This window comes from Mesoplodon densirostris, chromosome 12 (assembly GCF_025265405.1).
Source record: "Mesoplodon densirostris isolate mMesDen1 chromosome 12, mMesDen1 primary haplotype, whole genome shotgun sequence".
Taxonomy (NCBI): Eukaryota; Metazoa; Chordata; class Mammalia; order Artiodactyla; family Ziphiidae; genus Mesoplodon; species Mesoplodon densirostris.
The window spans coordinates 14,540,800-14,566,879 of NC_082672.1; the positions used below are offsets into that span (position 1 = coordinate 14,540,800).

The 26,080-nt window shown below is 37.9% G+C and overlaps 1 protein-coding gene across 8 annotated transcripts in view; it reads left to right on the plus strand.

The window, feature by feature from the left end:
- Window positions 1-26,080, plus strand: part of LOC132499744 (nesprin-1) — a 241,489-nt gene that overhangs the window by 149,715 nt on the left and 65,694 nt on the right. For all 8 annotated transcript variants that reach the window (XM_060114303.1, XM_060114305.1, XM_060114307.1 and 5 more), the window contains 7 exons: window positions 2,287-2,441; window positions 2,847-2,994; window positions 4,963-5,057; window positions 7,837-8,071; window positions 9,667-9,859; window positions 14,060-14,187; window positions 16,772-16,927. In XM_060114303.1, the coding sequence (XP_059970286.1) occupies window positions 2,287-2,441; window positions 2,847-2,994; window positions 4,963-5,057; window positions 7,837-8,071; window positions 9,667-9,859; window positions 14,060-14,187; window positions 16,772-16,927 (1,110 nt within the window). The remainder of the gene's footprint in view (window positions 1-2,286; window positions 2,442-2,846; window positions 2,995-4,962; window positions 5,058-7,836; window positions 8,072-9,666; window positions 9,860-14,059; window positions 14,188-16,771; window positions 16,928-26,080) is intronic.

Genomic DNA, 26,080 nt, shown 5'->3' on the forward strand with positions numbered 1-26,080 from the left:
CTCAAGCTGATCTCATGGTCCATGATGGGAGGCCCCCAGGAGCAGAGCTCGGGTCCACCTCAGTCCTCCTCCTGCCTCTGGGCCCTCCCTGCGCCCAATCCATCACCTCCTTCATAGCTCTTGAACCTCCCATCTCCATCACTACCATCATCCACTCCTACTTTACGCTGTCCGATCTTGCTCAGGGGCCAAGGCCACAGCCTCAGCCTCTGTGGACCTCTTTGCAGCGACCTCTCTCCCTCCAACCTATAGCTGCCAGAATGATCTTTTTCTTTTTTCTTTTCTTTTTTTTTTTTTTTTTTTTTTTTGCGCGGGCCTCTCACCATCGCGGCCTCTCCCGTTTCGGAGCACAGGCTCCACACGCGCAGGCTCAGAGGCCATGGCTCACGGGCCCAGCCGCTCCGTGGCATATGGGATCTTCCCGGACCGGGGCACGAACCCGTGTCCCCTGCATTGGCAGGCGGACTCTCTACCACTGCGCCACCAGGGAAGCCCGATCTTTTTCTTTTAAAAGATTTTACTTGGGCCTCCCTGGTGGCGCAGTGGTTAAGAGTCCACCTGCCGATGCAGGGGATACGGGTTCGTGCCCCGGTCTGGGAGGATCCCATATGCCGCGGAGCGGCTGGGCCCGTGAGCCATGGCCGCTGAGCCTGCGCGTCCGGAGCCTGTGCTCCGCAACGGGAGAGGCCACAACAGTGAGAGGCCCGCATACCGCAAAAAAGAAAAAAAAAAAAAAAAAAAAAGATTTTACTTAATCATGAACGACTTTACAGTAAATAAAATAATACAATAGACATGCACATTTTATTACTATTATTCCTCTGCTTAAAACCCTCCATGGCTTCCCACTGCTCTCAGGATTAAGATCTGTGCGAAGTATCAAGACCAGCAATAGCTGGCTTCCACCTCCCTAAGGGTCTCGCCTTCACCACCTTCTGTCTCCTTCTCCAGGCACTTGGGAGCTGCAGTGCTTCCCGGCGTCTGTGTGTAAGATGCCCATCCCCCGCTTTCTTGAATCCATTCCTTGTCCCCAAAAGGCATCAACTCCTGGTCATTTTATTCAGGGTCACTCTCAGAAAGCCTCCCCTTCTGTCCATGGCCAGGCCCCCCAGCGACAGTTTCATAGCCCACTGTTATTTTTCTTCAGACTTTCATCGTACCATCCAAGGAGTTCATGTGATAGGTGACTGCTGTTCTCTCTGCTATTGGAATAGTGTCTTACTCTTTTTGAGCACCATGAGAGGGACCATGGCATGTCAGTTTTGTTCACTGCTGATGTCCACCTGTGGAAATTCTGCCATCTAATAGTTTGCTTTTGGCTTCGACAGTTGGCAAGATTTATTCTCTCTTCAGGGTTATGAGCCTTTTGCAGAGTACACAGAGTGGACACACACACAGCCAAAGGTGTCCTGACCTTTTCTCCTGCCTGTAGCTGATTTCCTAGATGGAGTTACAAACAACCACAGGAAAACCAGGACAGGCAGCTTCGTCCTGTGTGTGAAGGGAGGAAAGCGATCTGAAAGCATAGACTGCTTTCTCAGTTGAGTCTCACCAACTTTGGGGTTGGGGTCATGGACCTAAAACTGAAGCTCTTAAGATAACGGGTGGTGATTTGGGAGCTCAGGTGGGATTGTGTTCCATCCAAGGAGAACCCAACAAGTCGTGTTTACCTGGCTCTACCACTTACTAGCTGGGTGGCCTTGAGCAATTTACTTAGTGTCTGTGCCTCTTCTTCCTCATTGTAAATTGGGAATAGTAGTGGTTCTTACTTTATGGGATTGTTTTGAGGATAAAATGAGTTATTACCTGTAAAGCTCTTATAACAATGCTTGGTTCATATGTGCTCAATAAATGGGAGTTAGCTATTACTATTATAACTAATATTATTATTAAATAATAAAGGAGCAGATTAACATGGATAAATGAAATATAAAGGGTAAGAAATAAGTCCTTTCAGTCATCAGCACAATTTTCATCCTTTATCAGTTCAAGCAAGAATTACTTATGAGTAAATAAATCAAGTAAATAATACACATAAACTATTAAATGTTCAATAAGGGATAATGAGTAGCTATAGCAGCAACAGCAGCAGCAGCAGTGGAAGCTGATGAGGAGATCCAGCTTTGCTTTCTTTGCAGCACTGGAGGTTGCGAGGGGGTGGCCTAGAAATGCAGAGGAGACCAAAGACCAGCTTCTTCCTGAAATCAGAAGATTGCTGTGCACTTTTGAAAGAACTCTGCCTTTTCTGACCGTGGTGCTAAATCTAGTTTTGCATCTTGCTTTCAGGGACAGATGCTAAAATTCAGCAGCATGGTCCCAGATTTAGACCGGCTAAATGAGCTTGGATACAGGTTACCCCTAAATGATAAAGAAATCAAAAGGATGCAGAATCTGAACCGGCACTGGTCTCTGATCTCCTCCCAGACTACAGAAAGATTCAGGTAGAGTAACCCAGAGATGTTTTGGCCACTCTGAAATATCAGTAGAAATAAGTTCATGATTTGTATATATTTATAAATTCTAGATCTTTCCAATGTTATTCACACAATTTGAACTAAAAGTGAGAAACTCAAAATATGAAGTGATTTCCCATGTTTAATGTACTGAATATTGTTTTAATCAAAAAATAAAACTTTTATATAAGAATATATTAAATATATATAATTTTGTCATTTAAATTTCTTTTCTTCAATTTTCTTTTGATTTTTCACAAAATTTTACACCTAACATGAGCTTTGTGGAGGTCAAATTAGAATTGGAACAGAGAATATTTAATCTAGTTTTATATGCTGAAGGTATAAGAAAAAAAGCTACAGCATCACCATTATTCATTTTCCTTCTGTCAGTAAGTTACAGTCATTTTTGCTACAACATCAAACTTTCTTGGAGAAATGTGAAACATGGATGGAATTCCTAGTTCAAACAGAACAGAAGTTAGCAGTAGAGATTTCAGGCAATTATCAGCATCTTTTGGAGCAGCAAAGAGCACATGAGGTAAGTTATGCCAGTACATTTTTGGGTGATAAAATTGTTTTAGGCCTTTGGAAGATGCTGCAAAATGCCATGTGGAAGAATGAAAGTCCTATAATGTGTGCTGAATCTGCTCAAATGCATGCGATGTTTTTGCCTTCTTTCTTAAGCTTGAAGTTTCGATATCTTAATCACAAAAATGCAGTCCAGTCTTGGTTATAAGCATGGGGCAGGCTTCAGTACCCTGCAAGGTATGGTGCCAGAATTGTGGTAAGATAATTTCCCAGTTGAATTACAGACTACACTAATATTGTCAAGGCTAGTTGCTTAGGAGATTATGCTTTGATCAAAAGTCTTTGATAAATAAAAATTGTGAGTTCTTTAAAAAACATATACATATTTTATACTAGGAAATCAAACTACCAAATATCTCCAGGTGTGCCTCTTGATCAAATTGCATTATAATCATTTCTCAAGACAATCAAGAAAGAATTAGATACAAAAAGCAAATTAATCAATTTACAATTAGTCTCTATTTTGCTGTTTACTGCTGTAACTAATTTGCTCCCGTGTTTATGAAATATACACAAATAGAGAGATAGGATGCAGCTAAAACAGAGAAAAGCTTAATGCTGGACTTTAAAGAGATGAAATTAATTTTAAGGCATTTTGCTTAAATTTTTAAAAATAGAAAAGTTAAATATGTGTAAGGGATTTTTAAGTCCAGTTTTATAGAGTTGACCAACAATGAAGTAATCTACAATGAATCAAAACTAAAATGAGATAGTACTTCACACACACTAGGATGGCTACAATGAAAAAGAAAACAAGTGTTGATGAGGGAATAGAGAAATTGGAATCGTCATACATTGCTGGTGGGAATGTAAAATGGTGAAGCTACTTTGGAAAACAATTTGGCAGTTCCTTAAAGTGTTAAACATAGAATTACCATGTGACCCAGTAATTCCACTCCTAAGTATACACCCAAGAGAAAGGAAAATATATGTCCTTACAAAAGCTTGTACCAGAATTTTGTTCATTGCAGCATTATTCATAATATCCCAAAAGTGGAGGTGACCCAGATATCCACTAACTGATGATGAATACAATAAAATGTGGTATATCCATTTAATGGAATACTATCCAGCAATAAAAAGGAACACAGTACTCATACATACTGCAGCATGGATCAACCTTGAAAACATTATGCTAAGAGGAAAGAAGCCAGTCACAAAAGACAGTAAATTACCTGATCTCATTTATATGAAACATCCAGAGTAGGTAAATCCATAGAGACAGAAAACAGATCAGTGGCTACCTAGGGCTGGGGGGATTGAAAGGAGATGGGGAGTGATTGCTAATGAGTATGGAGCTTTTGGGGGGAGTTATGGCAATAGTCTAAAATTGATTGTGGTGATAGTTGTATAACTCTGGAAATATAATAAAAATCATTAAATTGTAAATAGGTGAATTGTATGATATAGAATTCTATCTCAATAAAGCTGTTTAAAAAACAGTGAAAACCTGAAAGACTTTCTCTTGAGCTTTTTTAGTAGTGAAACAATTTTATTAACTGAGTTAAATTGAAAAACAGTGAGTTTATAAAAAGGGTGGATTTTTTTCCATTCTTCAACTTTTTAAAAGGTCTTAAGTGATTCTCTGTCTGAAAATGGACCATATTCTGCATATTAAAAAAAACAATACAAATTATGTGTTAACTAACTTTATTAGGTAATTTTGAAAGGAAGAAGGGAAACATAATTCTACTTTTAGTCATTTAGTTTTAGTAAACAAAATGAAACTGTATCTTTAAGTTTATCTTAATTGATGGTTTAAAAATATTCTTACATTGCAGGTTTTCATATACAACCTGATTCAGCTGGAAATATTTTTCATAGTCTTGCTTGAACCAGCATTTTTGGAAAGTTATTGGAGAACTGGTCACTAAAATTAGGAACTCTAAATTATGTTTTTCTTTTTTAAAAATAACAGTTGTTTCAAGCAGAGATGTTCAGTCGTCAGCAGATTTTACACTCGATCATTGTTGATGGACAGCATCTTCTAGAACAAGGTCAAGTTGATGACAGGTAGGATCTTTGATATATTATTATGAAGAAAGGTTCCAGTAAATTAACCATTTTCTTTTGAATGAGCAGGTTAGAGGGCATAGAGCCAATCTTCCTAAGGCAATTGTACTGGAGAGAAGCCTCAGAAATTGGAGGAAAGACTTGTCTGAATCTCTGAAATGACTGAGTATTGAAACTTTTTAAAGAAGTGCTATTATATTACATGCAAGACATAGAGTAATTGGAAACACCTAGCCAACCTTCGCTAGGCATCTGTAGGGGACTAGAATTAATGAATAGACCAGAATGAATTGTGTCAGTGATGTATCAGTGGTTTGTCAACAGATGCTTCTAATATTCTCATATGATTACAGAAATTTTATTCCTCAGAGGAACATAGAGATCACTAGACCATCTCTCTTGTTTACAACTGAAAACTTGAGACCCAGAAATGTGAACTGATTTGACCGAGGTCACATAACTAAGTAGCAATAGAATCAAGCCTACCACTCATGTACCTTGCCTTTAGTCAGGACCAGCCAGGCTTCCTATACCATGATAACACTTCCACATTTGAAAATGGTGGGTTAACTTAAGTCAGATTACACTCAACCTGAAACCCTGCTTCCTCTTTATTACTTAGCAGATTATCTCTGTATTCAAAATGCAGAGGTAAAATCTAGCTCCTCTTTAGATTTATGGCATATGAATTGGCAATTTCGTCCTATATTTACATTTCTTAGTAACAGTGTTTACTCTACCCCATTACTTTATGTGGTAATATTTGGTGTACAAACCTCATTTATTTTATCACATATGTATGTCTTTTCCATATTTAGAACAGTAGTTGTGATTATAATTAACTTAGTTTTTTTCCAAAAAAATAGAAAATAAGTCATTATTTTTATTAAGAGGTTTTTTTTTTTAAGTTTTGGGCTCAATTTCAGTTTTAAGTGGATATTTCTTTGGAAGTACATGAAAGATTTTCATGATTAAGCTTGGAACAGCAAAATGTGATACCATATTTATTCTATTCTAAGGAAGCCAAACTTAAATGTGAGCTTTACTAAGAATTTAAGGCCTTCAAAATAAGACACATTCAAGTGCAATTAACTTATCTTTTGCTTTATCCTCCCTACTCTGTAACAATATTATAAAAGCTTGAGTCATTAAGTAAAATAAAATTTAAAATTCATGCTCAAGCCAACATCTATTAAATTTTAAATGTTAGCAAGGAAAAACACCAAAGAGATGAAAAAGGGAGGATGGGACCCAAGGATAATTTTGAAAGTTGCGAGTGAAAAAAATTACAGATGAGAGCCTGTTGACAAATAGCAAGGTCCTAGATTACAAATGTATTGCGTTTTAAAAGTTCGTTTATACGTTTTGTTTTTGAGAGTTCAAGTTCAGCGTTGAGCCCAGTATCGTGTTTTGAGTAGTTCCTCATGCTGACAGATAGCTCAGAGCAGCTTGGTTCTACAAAGTGAGGACGGAGGCTCCAAAGAGACCCTGGATGGCTAGCTGATAGTGAAGCAATATTTAGGGTACTCTTCTCCAAGCCCTGGAGTTAGATGTTTTCAGAGATGATGGATGCTTGTAACTTTTAGGGAAGTCTCATGAACCTAATTCATCGTATTTGGTTCTACTGAAATTAGATTATAAATATCACAATTTCCTCTCAAAACCAGAAGCACTTAATAACACATTTGGTTACAAAATCAAAGTTTATAGTGGCCCTCGATAATAAGAGGTATCAAGAATATAGGAGCCCAGGACAGTAAATCCAACTCAGAGCAGAAGCCCCCCCACAGGAGGGAAGAAAAGCAACACTAGTAACATAGAGAATGAGCAAGTAATGTTACACTTTAGTACTAAAATGTGTGAATAACACTGTAATCTATAAAGAAACTCATTCTATTTGATACTGGACAAAACAGTTCTAAAGCCACAGTTGGATGTTAAGGAAAACATAATAAAAAACTACCAACATTTTTAAAGGTAGTAAACAGAGGTAGGAAGAACCAACTACAAGATCTGAGATGAGTTAGCCTGAAATTGAGAAAGCGTAAATAAAATTTAACATCTCTAAGTATAGGCACAACCTTTATTCAGAAAATGATAACTAGATACTTTTCATTTTGCTAAGAACAAGTGAAGAGGGCTTAAAACGTTAGAAGGGATGATTTAGATTAGTATGTGAAATCATCTGCTAAAGATTAGGACTGTCTACTGTGACGGAATACTGAGAGTTTATGGAGTACAGTTTTTAAAAATATTTTTATGTAACATAATTTTAGTTAAATGGTTTCTGATTCTAGCTAAAGTAACCCAGTGTTGTTCATCCAAAGTGACTTATAATTGTAGCTGAAGACAGAGGTTGTAGATAAGCTGGGCCCCTCCTTTCCTGCTGTTGCATGCACAGGATGCTGCCCCGTGCTGCACACATGGCTACAGGCATGTCCAGGGAGCCGTTCGCACTGTAGCTGCTGCCCTACACCCTGTCCCCTCTCATGCACTCTGAGAGAGGGTAAATGACAGTTGACCCTACAGATATGTCTTCCACCTGTGCTAAGATGTGAACACACTCACCATTTGCAAACACTGATAGCTTAACTGTTATTAATTTTTTAAATTACTTTCAGTAGACCTGATAACAGATCATGGCATGATATATGAAAACCTCTGCCCTAGGTCACCTCTTAGGGCGTACGGTCATCAAGTATGTATGTATGTATTGGTTGATTATGTAACTACATCCAGGATAACGGTGGTTTTCCTTATGTAATTATTTCTTCACCAGGGATGAGTTCAACCTCAAATTGACCCTTCTCAGTAATCAGTGGCAGGGGGTGATACGCAGGGCCCAGCAGAGGCGGGGCATCATTGACAGCCAGATCCGCCAGTGGCAGCGCTATCAGGAGATGGCAGAAAAGCTTCGTAAATGGTTGGTTGAAGTGTCCTATCTACCCGTGAGTGGTCTCGGAAGTGTCCCAATACCACTGCAGCAAGCAAGGACCCTCTTTGATGAAGTGCAGGTAAGGTGCAAAACAGGCGGTTTTTAAACCTCTTCTGCATTTCTGCTGCACACTTTACCCTGGCCTCGGTTCTTGAGAAGGATATTAGAGACACTGGAATGAGGACAAGCATTGTTCTCAAATGTCAACAGAAATATATAAAATGATGGCATTACAAAGTCCATATTTAACAATGAAAGTAGGGCGAGTCCCAGCCTCTCACAAAGACTGACTCCACTTCACCCACCAAGGCCTCCCAGCAGCTCAGTGAATCCCAGCGTGGATGGAAAGGCAATGGCAAGGAAAGGAAAACTTTGCACTGATTATACATATTTTACTCATGAGCAGTTTAACTGAAGTATCCAGAAAAGATGAAAGACTCAGTCCTGTGGGAGCTCTTTGTCCATTCCCCTTACTTTCCCCAGCCTGGAAGTTTAGGGGTCCAGCCTCTTAGATGGAGACCTCCACACCCTCTCATCAGTCCCTCCCAGTATATTTCATAGGCTCCTCTTGTTTTGAAGGTCACTGTTCTCTGCTTCCTTTCTCCTCCTTGCTTCTCTGGGAAACCTCATCTATACACATGGCTTCCACTAATCCCTACCAGCAGAGAAGGGTCAAGTTGGTATCTTCTGGTCACATTCACCTCCTGAGCTTCCAACTCATGTATTCAACCCCCTTTTAGCTTTATATCTATGTGTATCACAGACATAATATACTCCATGGTTCCAATAGAGCCTGTGATCTCTGGATCAACCATCTCCACCAGTCCATTCCATGTGCCCAAACCGAGGAAATATCACCGGCTATCTGGTCTATCCGTCAGCAACCCAGAGTCATTCTAGAGCTATACTCTTCATTTTATCTCCCTCCCCATATCTTATATCCTTCAAGTCTCCATTTCTACTGCCACTAACTTAGATTAGGTGCTCGTGATTTCTTGCCTAGATAGACAGTAGCTTCCTAACCTGTCTTAAAGGATCCAATATATGGCCTTCCATTCCATTTTCTACCCAACCGCTTAATACTCTTCCATGAATCTCAGTCACTTTTACTATAAAAACCAAATTCCTGTGCAAGGTGTGGTCTGGTGTCATCTTCTACCACTCTTTTACGGGAATCCTATATTCCAGCCACTGAAAACTAAGTCCAGTGTCCTGAATTCATCATATTTATCCCATATAGCAATTTTGCCCATCCAATTTCTATGTGTGGAAGATGTCTTCTCCCTGACTCCTGGCTCTCATCACAGCAGGTCCTTCTTAATCTGGTTGTGTTCCTGTGTCTTTCAAGACTCATGAAGGCTTCACCATTTGAAGAAACCTCCCTGTGCACCCAGCGTGGGTCAGATGTCCCTCTGTGCCCCTGTGCATCAGCCTCATAGAGCAATTTTCCTATTGCATCGTGATTGCATTTAACTTGGGAGCAGAAACTAAGCTTTCTGTGTGGAATTCCCATTTATTTATACATTGCTTCACTCAGGCCCAAAGTACTGTAAAGCTTTTTGGAAACAAGAGGGCATGTTATGTATGCAAAAATTTAGGCTTATTTAAAAATACTTATAATGGGGAAATGGTAAAGACAAAAATGAGAAAGTAAAAATCTACGGTTTCTTTCAGTTCAAAGAAAAAGTGTTCCTGCGACAGCAAGGCAGCTACATCCTCACCGTGGAGGCTGGCAAGCAGCTCCTGCTTTCTGCTGATGGTGCAGCTGAGGCTGCCTTGCAGGCTGAACTCGCTGAAATCCAAGAGAGATGGAGATCAGCCAGTGTGCATCTGGAGGAGCAGAAGAAAAAACTGGCCTTCTTGTTGCAGATAAGTTCAGCTCTTTCCTCCTGTAGGCCTAATGCAGTTTAAAAAGCCCTTTATTGCTCAGCCATAAAAAGAAACAAAATTGAGTTATTTGCAGTGAGCTGGATGGACCTAGAGTCTGTCATACAGAGTGAAATAAGTCAGAAAGAGAAAAACAAATACATTATGCTAACACATATATATGGAATCTAAAAAAAAAATGGTCTGAAGAACCTATGGTCAGGACAGGAATAAAGACACAGACATAGAGAATGGACTTGAGGACACGGGGAGGGGGAAGGGTAAGGTGGACGAGTGAGAGAGAGGCATGGACATATGTACACTACCAAACGTAAAATGGGAAGCAGCCACGTAGCACAGGGAGATCAGCTTGGTGCTTTGTGACCACCTAGAGGGGTGGGATAGGGAGGGTGGGAGGGAGACACAAGAGGGAGGAGATATGGGGATATATGTATACATATAGCTGATTCACTTTGTTATAAAACAGAAACTAACACACCATTGTAAAGCAATTATATTCCAATAAAGACATTAAAAAAAAGCCCTTTTAATAGTTGTGCTGCTTCCTCAACGTTGTTATCCTGCGAATCAAATAATGCAGATCGTTATGTCAGACCCCGCAGTATTTTGATCCCCTGTGTCCTGTTTAGGACATTGTCCTGTCTTGCATGAACTAGAAAAGTTTCCCAATTTTCAGCAGGTGGTCTTTCAGGAAAATCCCCCAACAAAGTAGTTTTAAGTCTAGTAAGACCATCCAAGCAATGAATTCTGATTCATGGCTGGTGCTAAGCCAGAAACCATGAGATGACTTTATAAATCTAGACAAGAATGCAAAGAGTAGATTCCACTCCCTAATCTAAGACTCTAAAGTGGTTTTCAAGATTGATGTCTCTTCTTTTATAGCAGGGAAAAAACCTATCCAAGAAGATACTCTTGATTTGATCTTAGCTTATCCAAGCAAGTTGCTATGAGATAAAATCTCCAGGAGGTATATTAAACCTTTAGTTGGATACAGATAGCAGGCTGATCACACAGCAAGTTTAGGGAAATGTAGATTTAGTAGACCTCCCACAGTATGCTTTTCTCCCTCACTTTCCAATTCCTTGCATAAGACACGATTAAAGCAGCAGTTGAATTAAGGCATAGACTCTAAACTCAGATAAACCCAAGTTAAAACCATTAAGAAACCAAGTAACCTGGTTAACTAAACCTATCAAAGCCTCCATTTTCTCATCTGTAGAGTGGGTATGACTACATCTCTTTCATAGGGCATTGTGAGGGTTTAATGAAATAATGGAATAAATCATGTATCAGAGTACCTGGTACATACTGAGTACTCAATAAATGATGGTAATTATTATTGTTTATATTATTATCATTTTGAAATTGAACATGACTAAATACTGAAGTTTTATATATATATTGATAATCACCAACACTTCAATAAGATTATCTATTAAATTTGGACTGTCACTTTTTGGATCAAAGGTAATAACTAAAGCTAATGAAACACATTTTGCTTTTTTTAATGCTTAAAGTATGCACATTCATTGGGTTTATTCTACTGAATTTTATTTAATAATATATGGGGATATATGTATACATGTGGCTGATTCACTTTGTTGTACGGTGGAAACTAGCACAGCATTGTAAGGCAATCATACTCCAATAAAGATGTTAAAAAAATAAAATAAAATGCTGAAAAAAATATAATATATCACCTTCTATGTAGGAAGCAATCAATCAAAAATGCCACCCAACATATGTTAGAGAACCATTTTTTGCACACAGCACAATTCATCAGTAATATGATATGCCTGATTTTTTTTCTTCTTTTTTTGCCTTCAGGAAAGGATTAAAAACATTGTAAATCATTCTGCAGAGAACATGTTAATCATATCTTTTTCTTTATTTGTGATTGATTTTTGGACACGTTTCTAAGACTTAATAAGGCGAGATGGCTGAGTCACTACATTTGCTTTTCTTGTTAGTCTATTTGTTGGTGTATAAAACATCCACTTTGATAGATGTTTGCAGACCATAACATTTAGTTATTTCCTTATAATTCATGTAGTAAAAATGACTTGGTTATAGCTTCAGAATCTAAGCCATCCTTGGAAAGGGGAATCCCTATTCTCTTGTTAAAGTTTTATTTTCTTTTGGATCATACACTAGATCCTGTTTGCCTAAAAAGGAATTTATGGAGCTAAATTCTAATGTTTATACAGCCTCGTTTTACTGTATCTTTTCACCGTAGCTATAAAGCTAACATATTTTTAGCTTTTAATTAAATGCTGAGTAAATAGGCCAAAAATAATCAATGCCTTGCATGTTTACCCGCTTCACTATTGCCTCTTACTTTCGTTAGGAAGAATAAAAAGCGGACCTTTTCTCTTTTAGATCAATGAACATTTCTTGCCTGTGTGTTCAGAGATTTCAGTGTGTGATGATTTAATTGAGAATGTTGTTCAGTTTAAGCAAAAGAGAATCTTTTGTTTGCCGCCACTATGCTTAGCGTTCATGAACTAAGTGTAGCCTGAGAACACCGAGATCTTTCACTAAAGCGGAATTGGAACAAATCTGTCCAAAATAGACATTTGGGGCTTTTGTTTTTGGGGGTCTTGTTTTTGTTCTTTCTGGTGAATGGGAAGAGGGAATGAGGTTATATACTCTAGGAAGTTCCTCAAAGGAATTTTAAAGAGAAATAAGAACTTTGGGCCAAACTCTCAGTTTATTTAGAAACCAAAAGACATCACCAGCAGGGAGGCACTGTAGCCAACACTTCTTAAGGAAGACAGTTGTAATAGCATCGTGTGTTGCTGTGCTGAAAATAAGGCATCGGGAGAGAAGATAGAATGAACCTAGACAGGAAAAGGCCGGTGATGAAAGATGATGAAAGGGATAATGTGAAGGGAAATGCAGCAGGATTTGGCTCCAGGCTAACCACTAAAAGCAACTCAGGTTGTCTCTCTTTGGAGCTCAGTAATTTAAGTTGAGGGGAGGGTTACTGGGGAGGGGGAGGCCAGGAATGGGAGGTATTGGACAAAATGAAGGAGATTTGTTTAGTTGAATTTCATTGGCACTGAGACACCAGATGTGGGCTAATTTGTAGATAGGGTGCTGTAAAGATTAAAGTCTCCATCATGGTTCCTCTCATTTTCTTCTTTCCTTTTTTAATTACATAAGAAATACATGTGTCTGAAAAAAAAATGTAGATAATAATAGAAGCATAGAGAGTAAAAAATGAAATTTCCCCTACACCACCATCCAAATCCTAGTATCTTCCCCAGAGGCAACTCTTGTTACCTTTGGTGTGTAATCTGCCAAAACACAAGCACATCATGTATGTTTTCTTTTGTCAGTACATAGGGATCTCCACATTCCACACCACCATTCTATCCTTCAGAACACTTATCAGTAGCTGGCATATAAGGTGTACATTTTAAAAACTGTGCATTATTTTTCTTCCTCTACTTTTTTTCTTTGGATAGGTTTTTTTAATGTTTTACACATTTAGTCCTTTGTTACATATGTTTCAGTACTATCAAGAGAAAGCCAGTCAAATGCCATGCTTTTTAGAGTTACATGTTTCTACTTCTGTAACAATTCAAATCTAAGTGGCTCATACTATTTATATATTGAATTGAATCAGAGTCAGGGTTATATTATTTTTACATTTCATGTCACTTCTCTTACCTATGTGTATTTTCACCCTGAAAGAGATTTCATATCCTCTTTTCTATCCTTTATAGTGCCTTGAGATAGTGTAGACATTAGTACCATTATGGGTGGAGTTAGGAAAGAGGCAAAGTACTGTGTTCATACTCTCACCTCTGCAGATAGATTTGGATTCATGTAACATTTCTGAGTACGCATAATATTCTGGGTGTCTTGTACTTGGTGTCTTGACACCCATCGTTTCCTTTAATCCTTTAATACAATTATAGAGAGTCTGTATCATTTCAGTTTTCATAAGCAACACGTAGTGCATTACCTGCTTGCGGTCACCCAGATGATGAGAACCGTCCAGTTTAGAACTCAGCTCTTCCCATGCTCCCCCCCGTAGCGTGGGTGTGGGTGCTTTCACAGTATTCATCAGTGTAACTTTAATTCTTTCTCTGGGAATTGAGAAGAGAGTTTTTCTTGTTTTCCAACTTCCTACTCCTTAAAAATCCATGAAATTTCTTTTGCTTCCCATTATAGGACTGGGAAAAATGTGAGAACGGAATAGCTGATTCTCTGGAGAAACTACGAACCTTCAAAAAGAGGCTTTCCCCACCTCTGCCGGATCACCACGAAGAGCTCCACGCGGAGCAGATGCGTGGCAAGGTAAGTTGCTGGAGTGAGCTTTTAACCGTCAACTACTTGTACTTCCAGTGTAATAACGCCTTTGAAAGCATAATTCAGTCAAGCTCCTATGAATGTCTGCATGTAGGTGCAAGTTTCTGGTATTTTGCATTAGGGCAGACAACTCTGGTGAAACATGGTTGTTGATTTATTGCAGTCGATGAAATTATAGACTAGTTTATGGATTACCTTAAGTAAGTAAATGAAAATGTAACACACAACATTAAAAGATATTTAAAAACTAGGTTAAGAGCAATAAAGACAATCTTTTTAAAGTGTCCACACTGGAGAGCCATTCTAGAAGAGTCTAGTTCACAGAAAGAAGAGTGAGGCTCAGCAGCCTGGAAATTCTGCAGACGATGGCCCTTGGAGAAATACACGCTGCCCTCCAGGCTCTTTCCTGTAAGAAAAATAGGAACTATAAGTAGCTGCTTTCAGTTACTGCATGAAGACACACAATCCTTCAGATACTCAGGGCCCTAACTATTTAAAGTTTAGGATCAACACTTCAAATGGCACTTGGAAGCAAATCAGAAGCTAATACAGACCCCTCCCTGCATGGGGAGCTCCCTGCGACCAACCTGATTTAGTGTCTGTAGGATTTGTTCCATTCACTCCTGTGTAGGCAAGTGGAGTGCCTGAATAGCAGTTCTCTGCTGAGCAGTATGCAGACAAAATCACAACTACCCTTAAAAATGCTTTTTTCCCCCAAATGACATGTCCTTGTGTTCTCCAAGTCATTTGCAAATTACTGCACTGGAGTAATTCTGTTTAAAACTTCACACAGACTTAAATGATTTGGATTTTGATCAGAAGTTCTCTGCTTCTTTTTGGCTAAGAAGCTGTAAGCCTTTAAGAGAGATTAATTTTTAAAGAAGTCTGGAAATCATGAAAAGGTGGATATAAGAAATTTTCTTCAGTATTAAAATGTAAGGATGATCTTTGAAATTTGAAAGAAGCAGATTTAGGAAAATGAAAAGGTAGTATACTTTATGTCATGGATGGCAAGGGAGAGAAATACTATCTTGAGGTGTAAGTTCAGTAGTATGCAAAGATTAAAAAGAATTTGTTTTAAGTCTGTGCCTGTGAATGTATGACAAATGATTAAAGAAAACTTTCAACAAGCAAGAATGGGAATTTACTGGGCTCCTCCTATACGCCAGTGACTAACCAGTGTTACCTTAGTTGTCATGAACGCAAGCTCATGAGGACAGTCTGCTATTTCCCTTCTACAGATGTGAAAAGTGAGGCAGCTAGAAGTTCAGTAACTTTTCAAACTTAGTAAATACCAGGGTTTCCTGAACCCAAAGGCTATATTTTTACCACACAGATTCATCTAAAATAGAGTCTGTGAGTCTGAAACAGTTGGTTTCTGAAGGTGGTGTTTCTCTTTTAACCCATACACCAAATCTGATGTTTGAGTTGGGGGGGTGGGAGTTGAAAATTGGTATAAAAAGAGGAAAATCTTTACATTGATATGACAATTTAATATGTCTATGGATATAAGCAGAAATGCTGCATATTTAATACACCAGGATAGTTTGGTCTTTCAGCCAAATACTGTTACCATGGGACCTCATTTCCCAAAATACACAACAGTTACAAACACACCTGCTATTAAGTTTGGAGATTAGAAGGATGCATTTTGGTCCAGCTCTCTGCTACTCTTCCGCAAACCACCTTAGCAGCAAAACAAAGCAATTACCTAGAAAATTCAGGCTATAACCTAGTTTTGCTTAAATTGCCTGAGAAGTTAGCCTCAGACAGTACCATTAATTGCCTTTGCCTTTGGAAACTTGTCTCCTGTATGAAGAGACAAAAACAGAGGGAAAAAGCCATGTGAACTACTCTATTCACGTACAAAATTAGCTGGAATCTAAAAACATCAACAGCTGGCAAAAAGCAAGAGCTGTACAAATTGTAAAACTAGTCATCTGTTCAAAGCATTGCAAAAACTATTGTCAACTCATTCAAATATTGGATTTTTTCCTTAAACTGTTCCCCAAAAGGAGAAAATACATATTTTTCCAGTAACTTAAAGAAATCTCTTCTCCTGCAGGAAACATATTCAGTCCATTATTTTAAATTGAGTAATAACAGCAACTGATCCTTTCAGCTACTACATTGTAAATCTGTATCACAGAATGTAGCAACCGATAGTCTTTGAACATGAAAGTTAAATCTAGTAGTTTAGGTTTTTTTTAATATTTTATTAACATGATCAGTCACTTGGGACAAAGGTAATGTTGGTTTAAAACTAAGGAAGATCAATGCAGTGATGAAACTTGAACTAGAAAAGATGATCAGAAAAGATCAATGAAATGGGAAATAGATTTCCATTTCCCATTAGGAAAGATTCTGCAAGCAACCTGGTATTATATAAGAAGAACTTGGCAAATTATCAGATTATGTAGGAAGCAAATAAAGTAGCTACCAAGTTGGATGTTCAAATAGAATGGGATGGAACTGTATTGACATCAAGAGGGGATTCCAAATACACTTCAGAAACTGTTGATGATAGATGCCCATGGGTATTCAAGTTTTGTGCTTTTTTTTTTAAATCTAGGAATTGGAAAATGCAGTTGGGAGCTGGACAGATGACTTGGCACGGCTGACGGTGCTGAAGGATGCTGTCTCTACCTACATCAGTGCAGACGATATCTCCATCCTTAACGAACGCATGGAGCTTCTGCAAAGGCAGTGGGAAGAACTATGCCACCAGGTGAGACAAACTCTGGACTCAGCATCTGCTCAGAAAGGCAGAGAACTGGAAGATGATTCGGAATGTCTGTGGCTATGTCCACATTTGGATAGAGGAAGACACTGTACTTATTATAAGAATGCTTCAGATTAAGACAATTATATCTTAACACTATATTTTAAATGCATCCAAACTGGATTCTCTTGCCCTTTCTTTTACTGGCTGTCAAAATATTTTAAAGAGGAAATACAGTTTTGTGGTTCATAGATGTGGTTTTGCTAGGTAGATATTGGTGGTCTCTTTCTTACTTTAAATGTGAAAAAACAAGGTTTTATTTGCAGTCGTAGCTAATGCTGTGAGTGGTTTTGTACATTTAACATTTATTATTGCTGTTGATCTACCATAGTTGTTTCTTCATAATTCGTGGGTGTATGGCATTTTTAGCCATACTTTATTTATTTAGTAAGTACATTCTGTGTGCACAATACCTTAAAAGAGATCCCAGATTGGGTTTTGATTTGGAAATGAAAGGGAAAGATTGCTGGAGTAGCAAGGAGAGGACATTTGAGGCAAAGAGGAATAACAGACCCGCAAGTGAAGAATAGCTCCGACTCATAGCCTTGAGATCATACCCTCCAGGAAGCAGGAACCGTGTTTCTGCTGTCGTGTTCCTTCCTATACCTCGATTGCCTTGCCTGGCACAAAATAGGTTATGATGCATATTTGTTAAGTGAATCATTCACATTAATTATTGTGAATTTCACAAGCTACAATAGATATCCCTACAAACTAAGGGCGGTGTGGATTGCAGAGAATAAAGGAAATGCGTGTTGAACTGGATAAATCTTGAATCGAGTGCTGAGATCAGAGTGGAAGGGACAGCTTGGTGTAGAGGGAGAAAGTGGATGTGTTAGACAAGGTTGCAGCTTGAAAAAGGCAGAGGAATAGAGCAGAGAGAGGACCTGGCTGGGGAAAAGCAGGTGCTGGAAGGATGAACTAGAGAAAAACTCTGGAGCACACTTGGTAAATGTGTGAACAGTTTCGTGTGTGTGTGTGTGTGTGCTTTTTAAAAAAATAATTGTAAGAGATGATTTTCATAAATATGTTAATGATTTGCATTCAAAATTAATTTAGCCACTTTCCCCAGAGTTCTATATTCTCAATGAGCACAGTGAGAAACTTACATGGAATGTGATGATGTTCATCACACTTTATTCTTTTCTGAGTTCTTCAATCCAGAATCAATACTATCCAGTAAATTAGTGTACACTTTTTGATGTAAAGATTTTATCATAGCATATATAAATGAAGGATATTTGGTGGGTACAGATATTGGAAAATGCCCACAGCAATGTTCAGTTACCCTTGTGAGCCTTATTCATCTGTTTTTCTTAAAATTGGGAAAAGTCTAGCACTACGTGCTGACTCAGTACTTTTTAGCATAGTATGTGAAATGAATTAGACTAGATCCATTTCTCTAGCTAATTGATGTCTGTAAAGCTTTCAGAGAGATAACACTTTAGATATTGGCTTCCATCTCCTTCCCAAACCTACCATGAACTTCTCTATGCCAAGACCTTGCTCAGGCCATTGTTCCTGTCTAGACTTCCTGCCTAGACTATTCCTTCCTTTCTGATTTTCTAAACTATCCTCTTCTGTTGAATTCCAGTACTCTTGTGATGCCATTGTTTGAAATGCTCAGTCCTCTGTTCTTCTGAACGCCCATTTCCCTTTTTGTCTGTGCCATCATGTGACAGTGCTTTGTTCCTTTTTTCCTCTTCCTCTTCCTCTTCTCCTTCTCCTTCTCCTTCTTCTTCTTTTTCTTCTTCTTTTTTAATGCCTGTGACTTGAGTTCAAGACCATGAAGCCCTTGAGGACAAACCCTTTCTTTGCATCTCCAGTGCCTAAAAGAGCTGAGTGTTTCTACTGTTGATTATTAAGACAAGACTTTAGGATATTACTTTATATCTTATGTTCCTCTAAATGTAAAATAATGACAAGGTTTCTGAATATTTAAGAGGGTAAGAAGATTATAATGTTGTAATACTTTTTGATTTAGGGAAACTGGTACTATGTAAGAATGCCACCAGGTACAAAGGATACAAACTTCCAGGTACAAGATGAATAAGTTCCAGAGATCTAATGTACAGCATGGGGACTATTGTTAACAGACTGGATTATATATTTGAAAGTTGCTAAGAGAGTAGATCTTAAATGTTCTCACCACACAACATATAATGGGAATTATGTGAGGTAATAGAGATGTTATTTAACCTTGTGGTAATCATTTCACAATATATATGAATATCAAATCATCGTGTTGTACATCTTAAACTTACACGGTGTTATACGTCACTTATATCTCGCTAAAGCTAGAAAAGGAGAAAAGCAAAAAAAGTTTATATGTTGTAAAATTGCTTACCAGACTTAAACATATCTAGGCAACAGTCTGTTTAGAAATACATTTTGAAAGCTTCTGTTGATTATATGACATGCTGTAAAGAGATTAATACCTTGCACCTGTGAGTAGACTAGACAAGTAAAAAAATAGAGGAAGCAGAAACATAGTGTTTCTAGAAACTTTCTGTATTGAGTGTGTTAAGGCATGAAGCTAAAGCATACTTGTCTCACATTACTTCAGTCTAAACAGCATTATTTAAACCAGTGAGAGTTCAGTCATGTGTATTCATACCAAAGGTGTCAGGGTTAATTGTAAGGAGAAATATACACCAGTTACTACTTCTTGAGTTAGTGTTTCCGGAGAACTTCTGTCAAGTATGAAACCGCAAAAGGAAACGAGCTTGTGCCTATGTCTCATTTTCAAAATTAAAAACTTTAGAGAAACATGGCATAATCCCTCTGTTAAAGACCAAGTAGTGCGTTCATATTCCAATAGAAGCAATTGGTCAGAGGTCCGGATTGATTGGGGCTGCAGGCAAGGAGGAGGAGGCCGCGCTGTTCATAAGCATCACAGAGTAGAGGTAATGGAGAAAAGCATCCTGTCTTCAAATAGACTCACCAAATGGTTTGTTGTGCCTGTGTACAGCCGTGGCTTGCATTTGCTTTTATTCCTGTTTTGGTTTGCAGAGCTGTGTGTAATTCCAGTTGAGATATAAATATATCATCATTGTAATTGCTCGGTGTTCTTTCAGATTGTCATGGTAAAAATATTTGAAGCAGAAGAGGATGTGTTTCCTGTTCAGCTGCCTCACGCTCTGGAGGTTTTAACTGGTGTTTGTCAGCTGTTGGCAGTGCAGCCTGTTATACCCTTGAGAAAACGTAAATATGTGCTAAACTGATAAGTAATTTAAGGGTTTCCACTGAACTCAAAGACAGTGATGGTAAAGTTCACTTATCGTACAGCCTAAATATTAGTTTTACAAACCAAAAGGAAAATTCCGTCCCCATTATTATTTTAAATCTTTTGAAACGCTTTGGGCGCCAGTTTGTAACCAGAACTTGTGGCCTACCTGTTTCTTCTTTCAACTGTTGCTCTACATAAGCAAATGAAATGAAAGCAACACTTGCATGGTATGTGAGAAAGACTAGAAATATATATTTAAGCTGCTTATTGAATACATGAGTGTCAGGAGAAAAAAATATTAAAAACTCAAATGATGCCCTGTTGTCATATATAGTTAAGTAGACTGAACTCTTGTTGTCTTTAGGATATACTGGTCACTTTCTAAAATTATTTTCTTATTTGAAGAATATATTCTATTATGAGCTTACAGTATTCCAGTGCATAAGACAGTGCATGGCACATAGTAGACACATGTTTACTGCAAACCATAAACATTTGCTTAATGAATTTTGGAACAAATGAAAGATTAATTTACAAATGACAAAAGTAGAGCTTAAGAAAGATAAGTAACCTTGCCCTGGTCATATCATTAGTAAGTGATGGAGATTGTTTTTGAACCTCATCTGCCTCTGGATATTTGATCATAATGTTATATTGCAACCTGTATCAAAGATTCAAGCTTTGATGGTGCTGGTCATTTTTTTTTTTTTTTTTTTTTTGGCCATGCCGTGCAGTTTGCAGGATCTTAGTTACCCAACCAGGGATTGAACCCCAGCCCTCGGCATTGAAAACGTGGTGTCTTTCCAGTCTAACCACTGGACCACCAGGGAATCCCTTTGCTGGTTCTATTTTGTATTGATATAAACAAATGCCTCAAATTTGTCTGACCTCCTCTATCCCTGTCTCTGAAATCAGAGTAATACCTACCCCTCAAAGTAATAATATTTTTCTGTTATGTAGTCATCTTCCCTGCAGATGTTGTTGAGAAAAGCCCTAGAATTTATTCTTGCTGATGGCCAAGATTTGGGGGAAGAGGCAGAGAGGCAATGCACATAGCAAGACTTGTTAGTCTGAAGTCTGAAAGGCAGGGGTTTCTAACCTTTGCATGGAAAACAGTTGCTTCAGGCAGTTTCAACTATGAAAATATAGTTTCAGCTTGGACATTAATCAAAGCAGAATTTTAATACCAGCCTGACTCTGCTGCTCTGTGAATGAAAAAGAAAGTCATATCCATGAGAAAGTTCAAAATCTTAGCAGATCAGATGACACTCTGCTGTCAGAGATTGAGAGGAAAATGGTGCTGGACGAATTGTGCTCTTCAGTGCTGTCTTGGTAAAGCTTAACATAGGTGAAATTTGTCTCCAAAACTTTTAATCTTGTTTTCTTGATTTTTCTCATTCCTATCAATACCCACACCAAGTAAATGCACTGTTGTTCTGTATTTTTCTGCCTCAAAGAAAAATTCATGGTAAACTGAATTATACTAATGGGGAAATACTTAATGGATTAATCAGGGTCACTCTACCCAGGGAAATTTGTATTTTAAAAGATCATATTAACTCAAAAGAGTGAATTTCTAATGGTGGCATTTCAAAAATTATGGCAGGTTATGGGGTTTGCCATCTAGGCAGCTCACTAAGCTTGGCCCTGGTATAGGTATCCCGGGCTCATAGTCTAATTCCCAACATTTTTTTTTTTTTTTGAGAGAACTTCTTCAGTATTTTTTTAACCATTTTTTTAATTGAATTATAGTTAATTTACAATGTTGTGTTAGTTTCAGGTGTACAGCAAAGTGATTCAGAATATATATGTATTCTTTTTCAGGTTATTTTCCATTATTGGTTATTGCAAGATATTGATTATAGTTCTTTGTGCTATACAGTAGGTCCTTGTTGGTTATCTATTTTATATATAGTAGTGTGTATATGTTAATCCCAACCTCCTAATTTATCCCCCCCCACCCGCTGTCCCCTTTGGTAACCATAAGTTTGTTTTCTATGTCTGTGAGTCTATTTCTGTTTTGTAAATAAGTTCATTTGTATCATTTTTTTAGATTCCACATATAAGTGATATCATATGATATTTGTCTTTCTCTGTCTGACTTCACTTAATATGATCATCTCTAGATCCATCCATGTTGCTGCAGATGGCATTATTTCATTATTTTTTATGGCTGAGTAATATTCCATTGTGTTTGTGTGTGTGTGTGTGTATACACACACACACACACACACACACACACACACACACCACATCTTCTTTATTCATTCATCTGTTGATGGACACTTAGGTTGCTTCCATGTCTTAACTATTGTAAATAGTGCTGCTATGAACATAGGGGTGCATTTATCTTTTCAAATTAGAGGTTTCTTCAGATATATGCCCATGAGTGGGGTTGAGGGATCATATAGTAACTACATTTTTAGTTTTTTAAGGAACCTCCGTACTGTTCTCCATAGTGGCTGCACCAATTTACATTCCCACCAACAGTGTAGGAGGGTTCTTTTTTCTCTACACCCTCTCAAGCACTTATTATTTATAGACTTTTTGAAGATGGCCATTCTGACCAGTGTCAGGTGATACCTCATTGTAGCTTTGATTTGCCTTTCTCTAATAATTAGTGATGTTGAGCATTTCTTCATTGCCTGTTAGCCATCTGTATGTCTTCTTTGGAGAAGTGTCTATTTAGATCTTCTGCCCATTTTTTGATTGGGTTGTTTGTTTGTTTCATATTGAGCTGTATGAGCTATTTGTATATTTTGGAAACTAATCCCTTGTCGATCACATCATTAGCAAATATTTTCTCCCATTCTGTAGGTTGTCTTTTCATTTTGTTTATGGTTTCCTTTGCCATACAAAAGCTTTTAAGTTTAATTAGGTCCCATCTGTTTATTTTTGTTTTTATTTCCATTACTCCAGGATATGGATCCAAAAAGATATTGCTGTGATTTATGTCAAAAAGTGTTCTGCCTATGTTTTCCTCTAGGTGTTTTTTAGTATCCAGTCTTATCTTTAGGTCTTTAATCCATTTTGAGTTTATTTTTGTGTATCGTGTTAGAGAATGTTCTAATTTCATTCTTTTACATGTAGCTGTCCAGTTTTCCCAGCATCATTTATTGAAGAGACTGTCTTTTCTCCATTATATATTCTTGCCTTCTTTGTTGCAGATTAGTTGACCATAGGTGCATGGGTTTATTTCTGGGCTTTCTATCCTGTTCCATTGATCTATGTGTCTGTTTTTTGTGCTAGTACCATACTGTTTTGGTTACTGTGGCTTCGTAGTATAGTCTGAAGTCAGGGATCCTGATTCCTCCAGCTCTCTTTTTCTTTTTCAAGATGGCTTTGGCTATTCAGAGTCTTTTGTGTTTCCATACACATTAAAAATTATTTTATTCTAGTTCTGTGAAAAATGACATTGGTAATTTGATAGAGATTGCATTGAATCTATAGATTGCCTTGGGTAGTATGGTCATTTTATCAATATAGATTCTTCCAATCCAAGACCATGATATTTCTTTTCATCTGTTTGTGTGGTCTTCAGTTTCTTTCATCAGCACCTTATAGTTTTCAGAGTATAGATCTTTTGCCTGCTTAGGTAGGTTTATTCCTAGGTATTTCATTCTTTTTCATGTGATTAATTCCCACTTTTTTCTAGGATATAGAATCACAGACATTTGGGGCTGTGAGGGACCTTGAATATTATTTACCTAATCATTAACAGAGCCAACCCTAGGCAGAATTGCTAACTAGGTAGTGTTTAACACCTTAGAAATATTTTCATTTTCATTTAAAAAAAGGAAATTTATTCAAAATGCATTGAAGAGTAAAATAGATCCATGTATAAAGGAATATATGTGTTAAAGCAAAATGTAGCAAAATGTTAACAATTTTAGAGTCTAGGGAGTATATCATAGCTGTTTACCATACAATTCCTTCAACTTTTCTGTATGTCTGATTTTTTTTTATAATAAAGTATTGCCAGAAAAAGGAAAATTGAAAGGTAGGTGTTTAATGTGGTGGGATGAATGGCAGAAAGTCTAGCATTATCAACATGACTGTTTAGAATGTCTGCAAAAGTGGATTATCTTCTTACCACTAAAATCGCATTTTATTTTGCTAACGTGCAGTTTAGCTCAACTAGAAACATTCCTTAGTATCTCAACCAGCACTGCAAAGACAAGAGTATTATGACGTCAGAAAGTTTTAGAATTCTGGAAAGGATTGTTCTAGACCTAGAGATAAGAAAACAGGCATATTGTATCTATATTGTATAAAGAACTATTAAAACTCAATAATAAAAAACAATCCAATTAAGAAATGGGCAAGAAATTTGACCAGATAGTTCTCCAAAGAGGACATACAAATGGCCAAGAATATGAGAAGATTCTCAACATCATTAGCCATCAGGGAAATGCAAATCAAAACCACAATGAGATAGCACTTTATATCCAGTAGGATGACTGCAATCCAAAAGACAGATAATAACAGGTGTTGGTGAGTATGTGGAGAAATTGGAACCCTACTACTGGTGGGAATGTAAAATGTTGCAGGCACTTTACAAAACAATCTGTAGTGTTGCCATATAACCCAGCAAGTCTACTGGGAATATGCCCCAAGAGAAATGAAACATATGTCCACACAAACACTTGTACTCAAATGTTCATAGCAGGATTATTCATAATAGCTAAAAAGTGGACACAACTCAAATGTCCATCAATAGATTAATTGATAAATAAAATGTGGTATATCTATATGGAAACATATGTTCAGCAATAAAAAGGAATGAAGTACTGATGCATGCTCCAACATGGATGAACCTTAAAAACATTATGCTAAGTGAAAGGAGTCCATCACAAAAGATAACACATCAAATGATTCCATTTATGTGAAATGTCCAGAATAGACAAATCCACAGAGATAGAGAGTAGGTTAAGGCTGGGAGGAGGGTGCAGGGGTAGGTAAAGGAGTGAGTACTGATGGGTACAGGGGATTTGGGTTTTTTTTTATATTTATGAACATGTTATAGCATTGATGGTGGTAGTGGCTTTGAAACTGTGAACATGCTGAAAACAGCTGAGTCACACACTTTAAACAGGAAATGGTGTGGAAACTACATCTCAGCAAAGCTGTTACAGGGAAAAGAAAAGAAACAAAGATACAAAAATCAAAATAGCAAGCAGGCAGGGAAATAAAAGAACTTGCTCAAAGTAAAGTGATCACGATAGAGCTGATCAGGGATTGTGCCTCTTCCACTGACACTCCACTCTCTCCTGACACCTGACAGTCAATTAATTCTTCCCTCCTTCCCTATTTTTCTTTCATTTTTTCTTTCTTTCCTTTTTCACTTTTCCTTCCTTCCTTCTTTTCTTTTTTCTACCCTTTACCTTCCTCCTTTTCTTATTCCTTCTTTTCTTTCCTATTTCTTTCCTTCTTAGTAAAAGTACATTCCATGATCCTGTATCATAGCTGCACAGAACCAACTGTAGCGAGAAGCTAGATTTTTTTTTAATAAATTTATTTATTTATTTATTTTTGGCTGCATTGGGTCTTCATTGCCGTGCACGGGCTTCCTCTAGTTGGAGAGAGCAAGGGCTACTCTTCGTTGCGGTGCGCGGGCTTCTCATTGTGGTGGCTTCTCTTGTTTTGGAAAATGGGCTCTAGGAGTGTGGGCTTCAGTAGTTGTGGCTTGTGGGCTCAGTAGTTGTGGCTCACGGGCTCTAGGCATGTGGGCTTCAGTAGCTGTGGCACATGGGCTCAGTTGCTCCGTGGCATGTGGGATCTTCCAGGACCAGGGTTCAAACCCATGTCCCCTGCACTGGCAGGTGGATTCTTAACCACTGTACCACCAGGGAAGTCCCGAGAAGCTAGAC